Below are 17,615 nucleotides of genomic sequence, written 5' to 3'. Positions count from 1 at the left end.
CTACTAAACAGGAATGATTATTTTCATAGAGCGGTTGGCAGAAATTTATCTTGGTTTGGTTTTTGTTGTTGGTTTGGTTTTGGGGGTTTTTTTTGGGGGGTGGGGGAATGTGTTAAGATAGCCAGGGATATAGTATTATAAAGGAAATCTGACATCTAAGTAGGCAGGGACATCAGAACCTTGGCTCTTTAGTATTAGTGTTAATTATTTGTGTGGGTTTTAAATAACTGGAACTTATTCTTCATTTCAGCTCCAGGGACTGGAGTGGATGGTTTCACTCTACAATAATAATCTGAATGGAATTTTAGCTGATGAAATGGGACTAGGAAAGACAATACAAACTATTGCACTCATCACGTACCTGATGGAGCACAAAAGACTCAATGGCCCCTATCTCATCATTGTTCCCCTTTCGTAAGTAAAGGATCTCTCTCTGCTATTATCATTCTAGGCGTTGCAGATTGGTTTATTCGGAACACACACTTGTTTTTCATGTAATGACAAGATGAGGTGCACAGTGGGATTACACTGAGCGTGTATTCAGTGTTTTCTTTGATGGTTTCTTTCCAGGTAATTATCTGGCATTCCAAGGGTGACCAGAAGACTGATAAAGCACTTGGTTTCGATAGTTTCACTGCCCACTCTTCTGGCAAACTGAGCAGTGAATTTACCGTAATTCACTCTTAAGCCACAAGAGGGGGATGGTATTTTTTTTTCATATTGCATGCCTGCAGTTCCCCGTTCAACTTTTAACTGTGATATTAAAAATCTGTTGCTTAATTCTTTAAACAACTGGCACCCCATCTGGTACTAAGTAATTATGTTTTAATGAGGTTGGATAATCTTTTAGGTACTGTATAACTAGCCCTGGATATAGCCTTGATAAGTAATAGTCACACTTCAGTCAAGGGACCAGATTATCATTGTTTATTGTGCTGCCCCGTTTTGCTTTTCCTTAGCTTTCCAAGATGCTGCTTGTTTTATACATTTCTTTTAATGCACTTTCCTTTTTCCAAAGGTCAGGTGTGGGTTTTAGTGATTTGAAGTGCTGTATTTTAAATAAAAACTGTCAGGCATTGTAAAACTAGTGTAGGATATTAAGGGATTGTTTGCTTATTTTTGAGTGTAATGACTTGGTTGATATGCAGACATTCCCTACCCTTTTTGTTAGATAATTTGTCTATTAATTGTGCTGAGCATGCGAATGTGTGGTAGGCTTGGAATAAATTCTATTTGTCAATCTCTTTTGATTTCTTTTGAGGTACCCTGTCTCCCAGCTGTGCTGCAGTAGTAACTGATTGACTAACATAAATACCACAGCTGTGCCTAGTTGTATGGATACAAACAATGAGCTCTAGTGTGAAAAGAAATGTCTGGGAGAAGATCTATACAGTAAATCAAAGTTAAAAATAAAGGAGAGTGTTACTAATGTCAGATTCCACAGGGGCACAGTAAAAGAATCAGATTTTTTTTAAGTACTCTATAATGATCTTTTAATGTTTCTAAAAGAGAGGAGCTGAAATTCCTTGTATGCATTTTAAAAGCTGCCTTTCCCTTCCTCTTCTTAATAGGTAGTACTGCTGCCATCACAGGTCCAGTGAAGGAGAAAAAAAAGAAAAGAGCGTGGAACCAAAAAAAATCAAGTTTATTTTTTGCTGCTCTATCATGAGAGTAACTGGCTTAGCCATAAAAACCTATTTGTTCAAACAGCAGAAACACAATGCAAAAATAGACTTGCATAGTGGCACTGGGTGGCACTATGAGTAGTTCTACTCAAGTAGAACACAGATGAATTCTCTTACTAACGTCATGAGGCTATATTTGAAAACTTTTAATGTCAGATTTTGGATGATAAGTTGTACAAAAGAACTTACAAATCTATTTTTTATTTAGGGTTCTCTTTCTTATCCTTAATATGCTCCAAAATACTAAGATGCATGTAAAATACTGCTCTGAATTGGTTTCAAAGATGCCCCTGAATATGAGCTGAAAGAGAGTTTCATGCTTTTTTTCTGTTTACTCCCCTCTTAGTAATGCTTGTATTTTATTACAGAATATAAAGTGCATTTTTAAAATATACTGTTGATTTTGGGGGTGAATTACATGAAATAGGTTGAAAAGTTGGCAACCACTTAGAAACATCTATAAAGTTTGATATGGAAATGATAAAATATATTACTTTTTTTTTTTTTTTATAATCTCCATGATAGGACTTTATCCAACTGGACATATGAATTCGACAAATGGGCTCCTTCTGTGGTGAAGATATCTTACAAGGTTTGATTTGCATTTTATATGATTATAGAGTGGAAGGAATGAGAATAGAGAGATTTTTCCTCTGCCTTTGCACGCATTTCTAAACTGTTTGCTTGTGAAGTTTTGTCATGTATATCGAGTACTAGGCAGTGAGAGTTAATCATACTAAGAAGATGACTGGAATAAACTGTAATTACTTTCACATAGTGAAATGCAGAATGAAATTATTAATTAACACATTGCAAGGCTTGTGATGAGTGTAATACAAATGATAGTTCACCGTTTGTACATAACTGAATACTTTGCTGTTTGGCTACTGTAGTAGTGGTATGGCCAAGCAATTTGTAAAGACACTAGACCACTAGCTATGTGTTTCCAGTGCCCTATAAACAGAGCTTTACAGTCTAGAAAGTATTTAGCTTTACAGTCCAGGAATGCACTCTGAAGAAGTCTGGAATGCATCATTATATTGTTTGCAGTACTGTAGGATTAGAAGTTCATGTGGTTGCTCTGTCTGTGCATTCATAAAACTGATATTATTTTCTTCATCAGAAGAAAGAGTAACTACTGACTTCTCTCTCTTTTAGGGTACTCCTGCAATGCGCCGCTCACTTGTTCCTCAGCTTCGAAGTGGAAAATTCAATGTTCTTTTAACTACTTATGAGTATATAATAAAGGACAAACATATCCTTGCTAAGGTAATAATGACTGTCATCTCTTAACAGCAAGACCTTCAAGACTCTTTCAAATGGTGCATAGCACAAAACACATTTTTGTTTTATAAGGAAGTCCTGAGTGGTTGTTCTGTCCTTCAGTAGAAGTTAAACCTTTCACTTACTTTTCTTTTCCTCTGTTTATGATTGAACTCAGTCATATATCTTCTCACTGTAAACACCAGAATTTTCCTTAGTGTGGCCAGCAGACTAATTATTTTGTGCTGTTCTGTCAGTCCTGTGTATCTGCCTGTCCTTGGAAAAACATGACTTTTCTCCCCTCTGCTTAGTGGCATTTAACCTAATCTGCAGTCCTGAATTTAATTTTTTTTCATTGTTTCTGACCTGAAGCTCACTCTTACTAGAGCATTTCCAGCTGTGTGGTCACTTTTCCCCAAATAACCAGATAGTTACATGTAGCATGAATTTGGTATCCAAATTCTTTACTGCACATAGCCTGGTTCTTAAAGGCTCTCTGTCATCAGGTGTCCCTCAAACATAATGAATTCATTTGAACACTCCTGTACAGTAAAATTATTCCATGTACACAGAAAGCAGACTGAGATATTTTGCCATGTGGAGAAACCATGTGGTCCTACTGACCCTTCGTTGTTAATTTTATTTCATTCTGTTGCATACTGGAGATTTAGATTATTAGTTTTTCCTCTCTGATGCAAAAGCAGTGCATTTTCTTAACATAATTCTGAACACTTGAGAACAGTATGAGACTGCGGAGTTTTCCTTCCCCTCTAGTTTTTGCCCACCCTTGCTGAAAGATAGGAAGGACAACACTCTGCCATTCAACCTATCCTGGGAAATGGAATTAGCACCTATGAAAGTGCCAGCTGAGGCCTTCCTAGTTGTATGGTCAGTGTCACACTTGTGGTAACAGAGAGTGTGAGCAACTTTCTTTCAGCGTGTGCTGTGACTGCATTTAAGCTTTCACATTTAAGAAGAAGAAACTATTTGAAGGTGCAGTAACTGAGATTAGATGATTATAATTATGCTGCTTTCTTCTTGAGTGAAAACACAGGAGTAGCTAAAAAAAAACAAAGTTCAGGGTTGCTGTTGTTTGTGAGCACTTGTTTTGTCTGAAAATGCTTTTGTCTCCTGTCAAGGTTCTTGTTGCAGACAGGTTTATTTTAAGTTTATGTTGTCTCTTTCTTTCCCTGTGAACCATGGGAGCCTTGAAGAGCCAGTAACTCTAATCTCTTTCCCAGAAATGGGAGGAATCTGCTGTTTGTTGTTGAAGTCAGAATTCAGCATCAGATTCAACATACCTAGTATTTGTTTCTGTTTTTGCTGCTTACAAGGGCACTGATACTTAATACTGCTTGATTTGACTTTTCTTGTAAATGAGAATGACTTATGTTTTAGGTTTGAAATGTTTTTGTTCTACACCTCTTGGGAGGAATTTAACTTAAGCCTGACCTGCTCTAACTGTGCCAACTTTGGTTCTTTTTCTTGCAGATTCGATGGAAATACATGATAGTAGATGAAGGCCATCGAATGAAGAACCATCACTGCAAGCTGACTCAGGTCTTGAATACTCACTATGTGGCCCCTAGACGAATACTGTTGACTGGGACTCCATTGCAGAACAAATTGCCTGAACTTTGGGCTCTTCTCAATTTCCTCCTCCCAACCATTTTCAAGAGCTGTAGCACCTTTGAACAGTGGTTCAACGCTCCATTTGCCATGACTGGAGAAAGGGTACTGTGGCAAGTTTTTTCAAAACATCAGAAACAAACTACTTTGGTGAAAACACAAATGAGCTTATACAGAAGGATTAGTGTTTGAGCGCTGCCTGGTACTTAGGGAATTAACATACCTAAAAGCCACCTTTTTTATAATGCCAGAAAATCTTAATATCAGTGTCTTTTTTGACTCAGAGTCAATTTGGTTGTAACATACAAGTAATTATTGTGCATATTTAAACATGTGAGAGAAGACATTACCACTGAGTTGCCTTGTAGTGACTTCTATAAACTTCTGTAGGTGGACTTAAATGAGGAAGAAACTATTCTGATCATCCGTCGTCTCCATAAAGTGCTCCGACCCTTCTTGCTGAGAAGATTGAAGAAAGAGGTTGAGTCTCAACTCCCAGAAAAGGTTTGCAATGAGAAGAGTTGTGGAAGGGGTTTAATACTTTTTTTTTAAGCATTATGTAATGTTCCTTTTTCAGATTTATTTTAGAGAAGAGGATATTAGTACCTGTTACTTCTCTGGTTTGCTTGTTTATAACTCTGCAAAGAAAGTTGGCCACTGAGGAATTCTGAATACCTGAAGTTTCTACATTCTCAGAATTCCTCACCAATCTTACAGCTTTAATTCTGTTCGTAGTCATCCATATAAGACATGTGACTTAATTCCATAACATCTGGTTTCAAGTTGTGAGTCAGCCATACACAGAGGATTAGATTCTCTCCTGTCTCATCCTCCCTGCACAGGTTAGAATCTTTGCTCTCTTAGTTCACAGAAAAGGAATAGGGACTACTGGACTTCATAAAGCAACCAGAATTTGGTCGTGTATTAATATTCCAGGAGTTGTGTGAAGTGTCTTGTTGAAATTGCACAAGTGTTTTTTAACTAGTGGCTTTTTAATTGAGAACATAAATTTGTCTTCTGATTTGAAAGATCATTGTTTTTATCTCTGGGCAACTCATCTTGACCTACCTTGTCGTCCTTTGCAATTCTGCATCACTTTGCCCTTTTGCACTTCCCAGAATAACAACAGCAACTAAATAAAAAAATAAATTTGGAGATGTGCTAGGGAAAATTTGGTGCTAAGGTCAACTGAGTTAAAAACATACCAAAATAAAATTTTTGTAGGTTGTGTTATGAGGTGACTAACACTGGCTGAATGAATGAAGAGCTTTGCACAGTTGCTTAGTGACAGTACTTAAAGAAAGCTTTTTAAAAATTTATTTCTCATCTTCATAATATTGTGAACACTATTACTGTTGCAACTTACTGTTCCTTCAAATGTTAGATTCTCCATATCCTCAGAAGCATTTATTTGAGAATGAAACGTACTCGCATTTAAAAATATTACTGGAATCTTTATTTGTATTCAAATTCAAATTTCTGACAGTGAGAGCCACTGTATTTGATAGGGCCATTAATAGGCATTGGTGGAGGAGGATATAAAAGTTGCATACACACTGGTAATCAGAGGACCATGTTCCTTTTTGTTTCCATTATCTTGTTTATGAAAAAAACAATTGGTCCAACCATGAGGACTGAACTTGTTGACCGAAGCCTGTAATCATTTTTGTTTGATTTTATAAATCTTGGTAAAAAGGCCATTGAAGTAGTCGTCACTTCTCTTCAATGAGTTCATCTTCCTGTCTTTCTGAAAAGAAAATAGCATGATAATTTTTATTCAATTTATTTATTAAACATTAGGAAGCTTACACTTTTTCTTTTAGTTACCACTTGAAAGATTTCTACCCACTAGTGTGACTTTATTATGCAACAGCTTTTATTTTATATAGTTTATTAAAAACATAATGAGTGTAATCTGGAAATTGAGTAATAGAAAAAAATGGGTTAAATTGGCATATGAAGTCTTTGTATTACTGGATTCCAAGATAGTGTGCAGTCAAAAAATGCTTTAATAAATATAGTTTTACAGAGCTGAACAAGAAGTCAAACCATATGTGAGGATGATACAGTACTTGATTAATTCCCTGTGTTTTTAGTTGGTATTGAGAAAAAAGTATTTCTATGCCAACCTAGGTGAGCATAATGCTAATTAGACACTGTGAGGGATTCTTATTTGCTAGGTATACAATGATATTTTTATAATGCTTTGCTTGATATCTTTATAATGCTTTACAGACATAATAAAGTCCATGTTATTAAACATAATTTTTTTTAAATTACATGTTAAAATAAAACAAAATTCATTTTAATTTATTTTTTTAAATTGTTAAAATTACAGAATGATGAAAAATGTTTGGCAATTCTGCAGTTACATTCTTAAGATGCAGTTGTGTCATAGTGGTTGTGACTGTCACAGATAATCTTTTGAGATACTCATTGCTGTGCTTGCAGTTTGATTGCTACTCACTGAAATCATGTGTGGTCTTAGGGCATGGAAAAAAGATTAGTAGTTTTTTGGTTTGTATTTTAGAAGCACAAGAACCTGCAGTTAGACACTACTAACATTGTTATGTCAGTGTTTTTGTGAGGTTTTTTTGTTTGATTGTATTTTTTTCCTTTACACTAGGTGGAATACGTGATCAAATGTGATATGTCAGCTCTTCAGAAGATCCTGTACCGTCACATGCAAGCCAAGGGAATCCTTCTTACAGATGGTTCTGAAAAAGACAAGAAGGTACAAAAAAAAGACTAAAACATGTAGGAAACAATGTATTATGATTGAACATGTTAACAGTGTGATTTCTGTTTCATAAAATTAGTATGTAGGGTCTTACTGCAGGCGTCTGTCATGGGAAAAGAAATCTCTATCAGACAGGCTTTTGTTTTAAAAGACTGCATCTCGTGCTCTCTATTCACAAGCAAAAGATACTACTTGCATTGACTATAGTTACAATGCTTTTCTGCAAACAGGCAATGTTTGGAAAAAAAAAAAAATCCAACATTTCCCCTGACCGAGTTTAATCCAATAATGCACCTGAATAATTGTAATTGTGATAGCACTGTCTACAGAAAGTTATTAATCTTGTCTTTCAGACCTATGAGTTAAGTCTAAGTCCTGTTTCAGCCATCTGGGGCTATATGCTTGCATTCGTACTTATAAGATCTGTTAATGACAGAGTTCTTTTAAGAGAATAGTAGAATTTGAAGTCATAGAGTCAGATTTAGGCTATGTTATCAGTAAATGTTGATCATGCCGTCATGGAAATTGATCCAGTTAATAGCAAGTAAAATCAAAGTTGCCATTCATCATCTTATTTGTGTGTACACTTTTCACATTATAATAAATGTGAAATACCTTGAATAGGCACTGCAGAACAGCTGGTATATGACTGTGTTTGCACTCTGTTATGTGTATATTACTGATGCAGTGCCATTACATACTGTCTTTCCACCATCCTTTTGCACGTACAATAGGTGACTTTTATTCAGTATCTTACTTCAGCCTACTTGTTTTGTGCAAAGTGTTTTCTTTGATGGAGCTTATTCAAAGTCCAGACAAAGCTGGTTCTTACACACTTTTTAAACTTCAATTTATGTTCCTCTGTTGTATTTTTAATGTGATTTTGTAGTTTGATGTCTTTACTTTTGTCCTACAAATTTCATTTTGTATGACAGTCTCTACTTCCTTCCCTTTCTGATCTCTTACCTGTCTTGCACCAGAATCTTCTGTTGATTTTTTCCTATTTGCTTTGCCATACAGCTTTTTGCTTAACCAGTTAAAACTACCTTTGCAGTCTTCTAAACACCTCCCTCTCTTTCTCCTCTCCCCCAAGGTCTAAAATTTTTCCTTTCTTGCCACCCTCTCTTAGTTCATTTTTTTCTTTAAATGCAGAGGGAGGTGGTTGTTGAGAACACATGGCTTCAGTGATCAAACAACTACTGTGTTAGGAAAAAAATTCTGTCTTCCTGCAGCTCTGGCCTGGAACCAGCTCAGACTAGAGGGAATTCATTAAGCTGGAAGGCTCTAGGAAATGACGCTTAGAACAAATATGAACTGCATTTTGTAGCAAATTTGAGAGGATTTTAGATGTGTGGTGTACCCCCTTCAAATGTAAAATCTCTGCTCTAGATGGAAGTTATGATTTCACTGTCTTCCTTTCTTGTTATGGAACATCCTTATGATGGATTTATACAGCAAGGGAATTGCACAGTACCTCCTGGGTTTTTTCTGTTGTTTTGTTTTAATTAGTAATTCAGTATTTATGTTTGGAGTAGAAGTATTTTTATGCCTGCATTTAAAAATATCTTTCAAAAACTTAATTAATAACCTAAGAAATTAAACTTATCATTTGATTTGCATTGTTTGTACCCATAGGGAAAAGGTGGGGCAAAAACTCTTATGAACACTATCATGCAATTGAGAAAGATATGCAATCACCCATACATGTTTCAACACATCGAGGTAAGACTGACAGGTTTGATTTTGAGAGTTGATTTTATTCAGATGGCTAACGTAATAGAAAACTGGTATTGAAGCTTACGTGTGTGGGAGAGGACATCTGTCTCCACATCATTTGTGCTGAAAAAGACATTTGAAAAACACGATCATTACGGTCCCTTAATTTTAGAAACAAATGGACCAGCAGCCAGCTTTTTACTGGTAATCTGAACTCTAGTTTTAAAATATTTAGTCTTGTGGAGACACTATCTTTAAAAAAATCAAAGTTGTTGTTTTTTTTTTAATTTAGGATGTTCCACAGCAATGTAATCTCTATTTAGATAGAGATTTAGACCTAATTTATGATGAGACACAGTAGTTCAAAATGCCATGTGTGGGATCTTTATAGCTAGCAGCTGCTAATCTTTTACAATATCCACCAAAATTGTCCTATTTGATCTGCCTTGTTTTTTCATCAAAAGTGCACTATCTATACAGCATCTCTCATTAGAACCCAAAGTACATAAATATAATGATATATCTGGAAAGATAGAAAGTGTCATAAGTATCTGGAATGTAGCTACATTTATAAATTAATAATTAAGTACCTATTGTGGTGTATTATCATTATAGTTTTCACTCTTTGTTCTCTTGTATGCTAATTAATAAATTGAGTAATTTTCAAATGAGTCTTCCAGTAATTAGTATAAATTAATTACCTTCTGCTGTATTTGTAATCTGGCAAAATGTATGCTGACACAAGTTACTTCTGAAAACATGAATTTCAAATAATAGTAGTACAGGAAAACCTTAAGCAGACCACCATGTAGTGGATTCCAAGGATATGAACACAATGGAACTCAAACTCCAACGTTCATATATTTAATTTAGTTGACAAAAGAATGCATAATTTTGGGTTACTATGTTGTTTGTAATAATCTTTTTATTGCTTATAACTCTGCAGGAGTCCTTTGCTGAACATTTAGGCTACTCAAACGGTGTCATCAATGGGTAACTCTTTCAGTTTCATAATGTTGTATTCCAACTAATGCATCACATGCTTTTTATAGAAGGTACATGCTAACAAACTTGAGCAGTTTATAGAAAAGCAGAGGAGGCACAGGGCACATACCTAAAGCAAAAGATAACAGTACTAGAAGAGTTACATGAGCCTTTTATGACCCTCCATCTCTTTCAGGAGGACAGGCCTTCTGCTTTTTCCTCTTTACCGTCTTTATTCCAAATTAAAGTAGCATTTCTTCCTTTATTTGAAATGAAGTATTTTGGTTTTGGCACTTCTTTGTGCAACTATCTAGAAATTGATGCTTTTTAAAGGAAAGATGTATGTCTTCCACCTGACCCCCTTCTTGTTCATTGACAAGAATTACATTTCTTTTTTTTTTCCTCAACTAGTATACCATACTACTTGTCTCCTAAACAGTTTAGTCTTTTGCTGATTATGTATGTATGCATATCAGAAGACCATGTATCTTGTGGACTTAAGTCTACCATTGCTAATGATAAATTGTATTTTCAGATTACAAACTCAAGGTTAGAAAAAAGTTATGTGAACTTTGTTTTTGTAAAGCATATCACTGTGATGCTGATTTAGACATCGTGTTTACTTTTATTACTTTGCTCAGTTACAACTTGAATTTCAGTGCTAAGAGTCTGTTTTGCAATCCATAGCATAGAAGACGGAATTGCAGCTAATCAAAACAACCAATATTGTTCAGGACTATATGGCTATGTTCGGGTTATATGGCTAAAGAGTGTATCTTCTGTCAAACTTGTCCCATTATCTCTGTATAGTAGTTCAGTTTGGAATATATAACTCCCATGTGCATCATAGTTGAGTGGAAAGGGAATTGTTTCTGACATGTGCCTGATGAATACAACTTACAGCTACAGTAAATGCCAGTTGAAAGCAAAACTAGCAGGTGAATGTCTTAACTGATAACATGCTTATCTAGCTGAGAAACAATGTTTGTTTTGATAAATAATCAAACAGAATTGAGTTTCATAAAGGAAGGTATTCTGTGTGGTTGAAAGTCCACACAGTTTTTGTAATTGAAGGAAAACTCTTTCCAAACAGTAGTTCACATGGGTGTTTATTTTTTTATTTTAATCAACATAAACAATTTTAAAACTAGAAAAGTGCTATTGGTCTGGTTTATCTTAAGTAAATTAATCTTTTTTGTTATATTCTGACACGATAATGACTAAAATCTTTCCAAATGCAGGCCTATTCTGGATTTACTATGCTTTTTCTCTTCAACAGAGCTGAACTTTATCGGGCCTCAGGGAAGTTTGAGCTACTCGATCGTATTCTACCAAAGTTACGAGCTACTAACCATCGTGTGCTTCTTTTCTGTCAAATGACATCACTGATGACCATCATGGAAGACTATTTTGCCTTTCGAAATTTCCTTTACCTGCGTCTTGATGGTAAGCCAAGTAAAAAAAAGGGTAAATAATAAGTTAGGAGGTAGCATGCTTCATTAGTTAGGGCATGGGAGACCTGGGTTCTCCTCATAGTGCTTTCCTAGCATACCAGTGCTGTGATGTGATTATATGAAAGTGTAAACAGATTTAAAAAATGATTTGACAAATGCATGAAGGAAGAGTCTGCAAGGATATTTGTCATGAAGTTACGGCAGTAGACTGTTAAACTTCAGCTTACTAGAATTTTCCCTGTTCTTACAGACAAGATACTGAGCGAGATGTATTCTTGCTTTTCTCGGTAGAGTTGCTTTTAAGTAATTCTTCCTCTCCATGGCTCTTTGACTGTTCTCTTTCACCTGTTTAACCTGCAGACCATTTGATTGAGGGATTGTTTTGATGAACACTCAGGTCTGTTCCTTGAATGCAGATTATGTAGAGACGTGATGTTTCGGGGCTGATCTCTTTTTTCAAACAAGGTTTAAAATACAAAGTCCCAATCAGTTTTCACTATCTACGTTGCCTGGAAGTATTCTCATGATGAGAGATGTTAAAGCCAGTGTCCTGCATAGATTTCAGTGGAATTAATTAATTTGTACCTGTTTCAAATTCGACTGCTATTCTCCACAGGGTAGCTCAATTTCAGTGACAGGTAATGTAATACCTGTAGTTTTCTTCCTGAATTTCACAAGAAGGTCAGTAGCCTCAATTACTTTAGGTGTAGATATGTTTTATTACCTTTGAATTAAAAGATGATTTAGAAACATAGTGGAGTAATATTGAAAGGAAAATAACTAGAAATAGCATATCCCATCTGAGGTTTAAAGCTGTTGTAAAGTTTCTGTTTTGGCCTTCTTCCATGTTTATGATTCTACCTCATACTAACCTTCTTAAATACTCATTATTTTTACTTAATGTATTTATCTCACACATTTTATTATTACATAGAGCCAGCAGCATTTATCAGAATACCTTTTTAATAGAAAAGCAATGATTTTAAGAAAAAATATAAAGAACAGCATGAATAAAGTGAGAATTAAGAAGACTTTAAGGTCCTTTTGAATATTCTTTTTACAGCATTTTAAGTTTACTCTTTGCTTAATGCTTCATTTGCAAAGAAAAGTAATTCTGAGAAGTATTCTTGTCCTTTACAAATATTAATGAACATAAACTCGAAATGCTGTTATCCTCAATTGTAAAATGGGGTAATGAAGCTTGAGATACATGTGAGCTGTCTCACTGTACCACAGGATCTCTGTCAAAACTGACTGAAGAACATAATACCATGCTTTACAAAACCTTCCTTGCACCTCTGGCTTGCAGGTGTTTTAATGCTTCCATTCAAGAAAGATGAATTATATTACATTTAAAATGCTTTAAATTACCTTACGCAATGTATTTTAAAATGAATTCTTTTTCATGCTAGAATGTCTGTGACAGTAAGTAGTATGGTAAATGCAGCTCTTCGTTTTCTTTAGGGTTTTGCAGGTAATTCGTTAAATAAATGAGATGAACCCTTTTATTTTCTTTTGCAGTTTTTTGATGACAGATGCCTTCCATGCTGTAATGTAGTATATACGTAGATTTATCCAGCTATCTTCTCACATAGAGTGTTTTCTACCCAGGTCACATAACTTCTTCAGGGATGGGTTTCTGTGGTCCAGCAGGTTCATGGTGTGATTGTACTGCATCTGGCTGGGATCCTTTCCTCCTAGCAGCCCATATAGTGCTGTGCTTTTTATTTGTGGCTGGGCAGGGTTGATAACACACCAATGATAACACTTCAGTGTTTTGGCTATTGCTGAGCAATGCTTGCACAGTGTCAAGGCTTTCTGCCCAAACCACTCCCCTGCCTGCGAGACCAGTAGGCTGGGGGTGAGCTGGGAACCAGCAGGTACAGCTGACCCAAGCTAATCAAAGGGACATGCTCAGCAATAAAAGCTGAGGGAAAGGAAGATAATGCAGAAACATTCCTCGTAACAGCATTTGCCTTCTGAAGTAATCATTACTGGTGCTGAGGCCCTGCTTTCCAGGAAGTGACTGGTCGTCTGCCTGCTGATGGGAAGTAGTTAATTCCTTTTTTTGCTTTGTTTGCATGCACAGTTTTTGTTTTTATTAAACTGCCTTTATTTCAGCCCAGGAGCTTTTCCATCTTATTTTCTACCCATGTAGTGTTGAGTATGGTGAGAGAGGTGGTAGTGGGGTAAGCATCTGGCAGAAAGCTGAGGTCAACCCACCACAGTAATAGAAAAACTTAATCTTCTGTATGTATATCAGTACTTGAATAAAAATAGCAGACTTCCTTTGGCTTTCAGTTACAGACAGAAGTGCAAAAAAGAGAAGGCAAAGAGAGTACCAGGCTAAGGTGATCCATATAGATTGTTGTCAAAGTACAGGAAATTCATCCAGTTGCCAGAGTAAAAAACAGGGCCTGTTTTTTACTTAGAACTTTGTCTACATTTTCACCATGGTTGAATTCCTTGCATGGTCCCCCCCAGCCATTCTACACCATCACCCTCATGATAGGACATTTTAAGAATTTTCAGTCCTTTCATATGAATTATGACTGTGAACGCCAACACTGACATTTTGATAAATCTCTACATAAGCAACTTCTAAAAATATTTAGATGCTTTTGTGACTAGAAGGCATTAATGAAAACTGGAGTTGTCTTCTATTTGTGTATAGTAACTTCAATTTAAATTTATGTGAGTCAAAAAAAGGTATAACAATGTTAGTCAACATTTTAAAGTCCACTTTTGAAATGTCAAAAGAAATTCCTAAAAGAGGCTTTTAGAAGTCTGCCTCTTAGATGTGATAGGCAATTGACCAGAACATTTGTGACCAGTGTTTATTCTGTATTATGGAAAGTGTGGCAGAGGTGGCAAAGAGCAAGTGATTAAAATTTCCCTTCCACATGTACTTTTAGCAAGTGACATTGTATTTATATTATTTCAGTTCATATACTTGTTATTGAGTATTTTTTAAATTTCTTTTCAGGCACAACAAAATCGGAAGATCGAGCTGCTCTGTTGAAGAAGTTCAATGAACCTGGGTCACAATACTTTATCTTCTTGCTGAGTACAAGGGCTGGAGGTCTAGGCTTAAATCTCCAGGCTGCTGACACTGTTATAATCTTTGATAGTGACTGGAATCCTCACCAGGTTATTTTTGTTTACTTATCTTCATTAAATGTGCGAAGAATTAATGATGCTTTTTTGGATTTCTTCTTTAAATTGGGGGTATAGCCTGGAATGAATGGCATAGATCTAGGTAAGGTATGAAATGCTGCTTTGAGAGGAATTAATGAGGCAAATTGCTTCTATTAGGGAATATTTTGGTTTGAATCAGTGAAGTAATTCTGTGTCTGTGTATGTATTTTATCTTTGTCTCAGGGAATCCTCAGAGCTAGGGGCCTTATAGACCTGCTTCATTTGTATGATTGTATTCATTCTTTAACTCTTAGGACATTAATAAGTAATTCCTTATTTTGAGTCTTTGGTAGGTAGGCTGCAATATTTTAGTAAAGGCTGTGCACAGCGCTGCCTGTCTCAGGAAATTAGTGGCTATATGAGTGCAGGAGCCTTGACCTGAGACACTGAACTTACACTGTTGGTGTGGGTGGGTAGTACTGGTTATAGATCAGGAAAAGAAGATATCAAAACGCTTCGGCTTATTTAAAAAGCTAGGAGAAGTCACTGAAGTCTGTCTTGGTCACTCAGTGCCTTTTTTTATTAAGAACCTAAGTTAGGTATCTCTGGAAGTGCATAGCTGTGTGTGTTTTCAGCTATTGTGCAGATATATGCAAATCACGTCATAGTCAATGGCCACATGTAAAAGTCAGGGTGGTGAGACTAATAAGAGTTTGATACAGAACTTTCATGGCAGCGTTCCCATAGATACCATAGTGACCAATTTAAAGCAGGGCTTGAGAAATTCAAAGCAATTGTATTTAGAGGTTTTAAAAGCAGCTCAGAAAGCTGCTCTTTGTATTTTAGGTTGTGTTTAGATCACTTGCACAGACAAGTTTAATGCAGAGTACTATATATTTCAACAGTTGGATAACAATAAATCCTTGCAGTATAGTAAAAATTGCAGAGTATTTTCTAAAGTAGTCAGTGGGCAGAGTGCTAAGTTACAAAATCATAGAATCATTTAGGTTGGAAAAGACCCTTTAGATCATTGAGTCCAACCATAAACGTAACACTGCCAAGTCCACCACTAAACCATGTCCCTAGGTGCCACGTCTACACAGATACCCCAGGGATAGTGGCACAACCCCACTTCTCTGGGCAACGTGTTCCAATGCTTGATAACCCATTTGGTGAAGAATTTTTTTCCTGATATCCAATCTAACCTTCCCCAGGCGTAATTTGAAGCTGTTACTTCTTGTCCTCTTCTCCCAAGCTTGTTACCTGGGAGAAGAGACAAATGCCCAATCTTTTCAGGTAGCTGTAGAGAGCAGTAAGGTCTCCTCTGAGCCTCCATTTTAATGAGTCGTGCTAAAAGGGGATAGCTGGGGAGGTAGCACTTAAACAGCTTATTTCCAGAAATAAAAACTTTTATTTCCTCACTTTACCATTTTCCTGTGCTTCTGAGAGTAATTATATAAGCAAATTAATATTGTCGCTGCTGCTTCATTGTTAATGCAGAGTTCAAATACACATTTAGGTTGCAGCAACTGCATCATATATAGTGCCCGAGAAAGGAATTGTGGAAGGGAAGAGCTAACAATAGTAGCAAAAGCAAGGTGCTGGACTGAAATAGGCAAACTCATTGCCTGTTTTGGGGTTTTTTTTTTCTGCTCTACATTAAGAAATTTCTGTGTTGTGAGGTAGTACAAAACTGTCATATCATTTTGAGGTTAGGTACTCTTCATTATCTGACTGTGCTGAAATAGAAACACATCATTTATAGGAATTAATGGATTTCTCTTTTCCCCAAAGAAAATAAGTAAGATTTTGAATTAATAAAATAAATTCTTTACCTGTGACCTGAAGTGTACTTTTTACTCCTCTCATTTTTTAAGGGCAGTCACCTGAAAAATAATAGTTACTTTGATTCACAGTCTTGTATATATGAACTTTTAATCAGGAAGATAGTATTTAAGCTGTTTTAACACAAATATTCCAGGTTAAAAACCAAATTAACAGATCAAATAGTTTTTCTTTAACATATTTAAAAAATAGCAATGACCTTTAGTAGATGAGTTTATGTATAGGTTTTTTCCTGGTAATTTTGTTGCTTGCTTTTCCTACAGTCAAGAGATATTTTACTTCAGGGTTCGTTCTGGCTTGGAAGGCCATGAGTTTTGAATAGAAGGGAAAAAAGAAATACATTAGCCCTTCTCAGTCACTGCACATGCTTTCAAGAAGTTTTTGGCTTACTGCATTTTACACTGTACAGGGCAAGTCTGTGTTTTTTCCCTTTCAGTTTCCCCATACCTGGGTCTGATAAAGTTTTAGGAAAGAAAACCATGAAGAATGAACCATGTGAATTGTGGTGGACTGTCGTTTTGAGTGTTTCCTCTTTATACCAAAAAGCATTCAGTGTTATAATGCCCTTTAAGCACAGAACAATTTCTGGAGCACTCTTACAGTATAAATCACTCTCTGTGTTCTTTGCCTAATAGGACTTGCAGGCCCAAGATAGAGCTCACCGAATTGGTCAGCAGAATGAAGTTCGAGTCCTGCGACTATGCACTGTGAACAGTGTGGAAGAGAAGATACTTGCTGCTGCAAAGTATAAGCTGAATGTAGATCAAAAAGTTATTCAGGCTGGAATGTTTGATCAGAAATCTTCAAGCCACGAAAGGAGAGCCTTCCTACAGGCTATACTGGAACATGAAGAAGAAAATGAGGTGAGGTAGTTAGAAATAATCAGTAAGAGAATGTTTCAGGAAGTACTGAGTAATTTTTTTTCATCAGTTACAAAGATTGTCGTCTCCTTTGAAATTAGAAATGTCATCGTATTCTTACCATCCGGTCAAAGAAACAATTTTTCTCTCTCTTTTTTTGGTCACAGTAATAGGTTATAATGTAATGGTTATGATTAAATCTCAATGTATAATTAGGTGTTGTAACTTAAACTATTCTGCCCTTTCATTATTTTAGCAAAAAACATATATTCAAGCAAAGATTTTTTTTTTTAAACAGATT

At 35.9% G+C, this 17,615-nt stretch overlaps 1 protein-coding gene across 1 annotated transcript in view; it reads left to right on the top strand.

Annotated features, from left to right (window-relative positions):
• LOC104520302 (probable global transcription activator SNF2L2) overlaps positions 1 to 17,317 on the top strand; it is a gene marked incomplete at both ends in the record, with an annotated part of 54,128 nt that extends 36,811 nt beyond the window's left edge. Inside the window, 11 exon segments of the mRNA XM_010175900.1 lie at positions 251 to 414; positions 2,211 to 2,277; positions 2,844 to 2,954; positions 4,440 to 4,682; positions 4,968 to 5,081; positions 7,204 to 7,311; positions 8,953 to 9,039; positions 9,980 to 10,026; positions 11,297 to 11,463; positions 14,458 to 14,621; positions 17,090 to 17,317. Of these exon segments, the coding sequence (XP_010174202.1) occupies positions 251 to 414; positions 2,211 to 2,277; positions 2,844 to 2,954; positions 4,440 to 4,682; positions 4,968 to 5,081; positions 7,204 to 7,311; positions 8,953 to 9,039; positions 9,980 to 10,026; positions 11,297 to 11,463; positions 14,458 to 14,621; positions 17,090 to 17,317 (1,500 nt within the window).
• Positions 17,318 to 17,615: the final 298 nt, after the last annotated feature.

This window comes from Antrostomus carolinensis, unplaced genomic scaffold, assembly GCF_000700745.2.
Source record: "Antrostomus carolinensis isolate BGI_N321 unplaced genomic scaffold, ASM70074v2 scaffold24009, whole genome shotgun sequence".
Classification (NCBI taxonomy): Eukaryota; Metazoa; Chordata; class Aves; order Caprimulgiformes; family Caprimulgidae; genus Antrostomus; species Antrostomus carolinensis.
The sequence above is the reverse complement of the archived record's forward strand: the minus strand, read 5'-3'. Positions and strand labels throughout refer to the sequence as shown.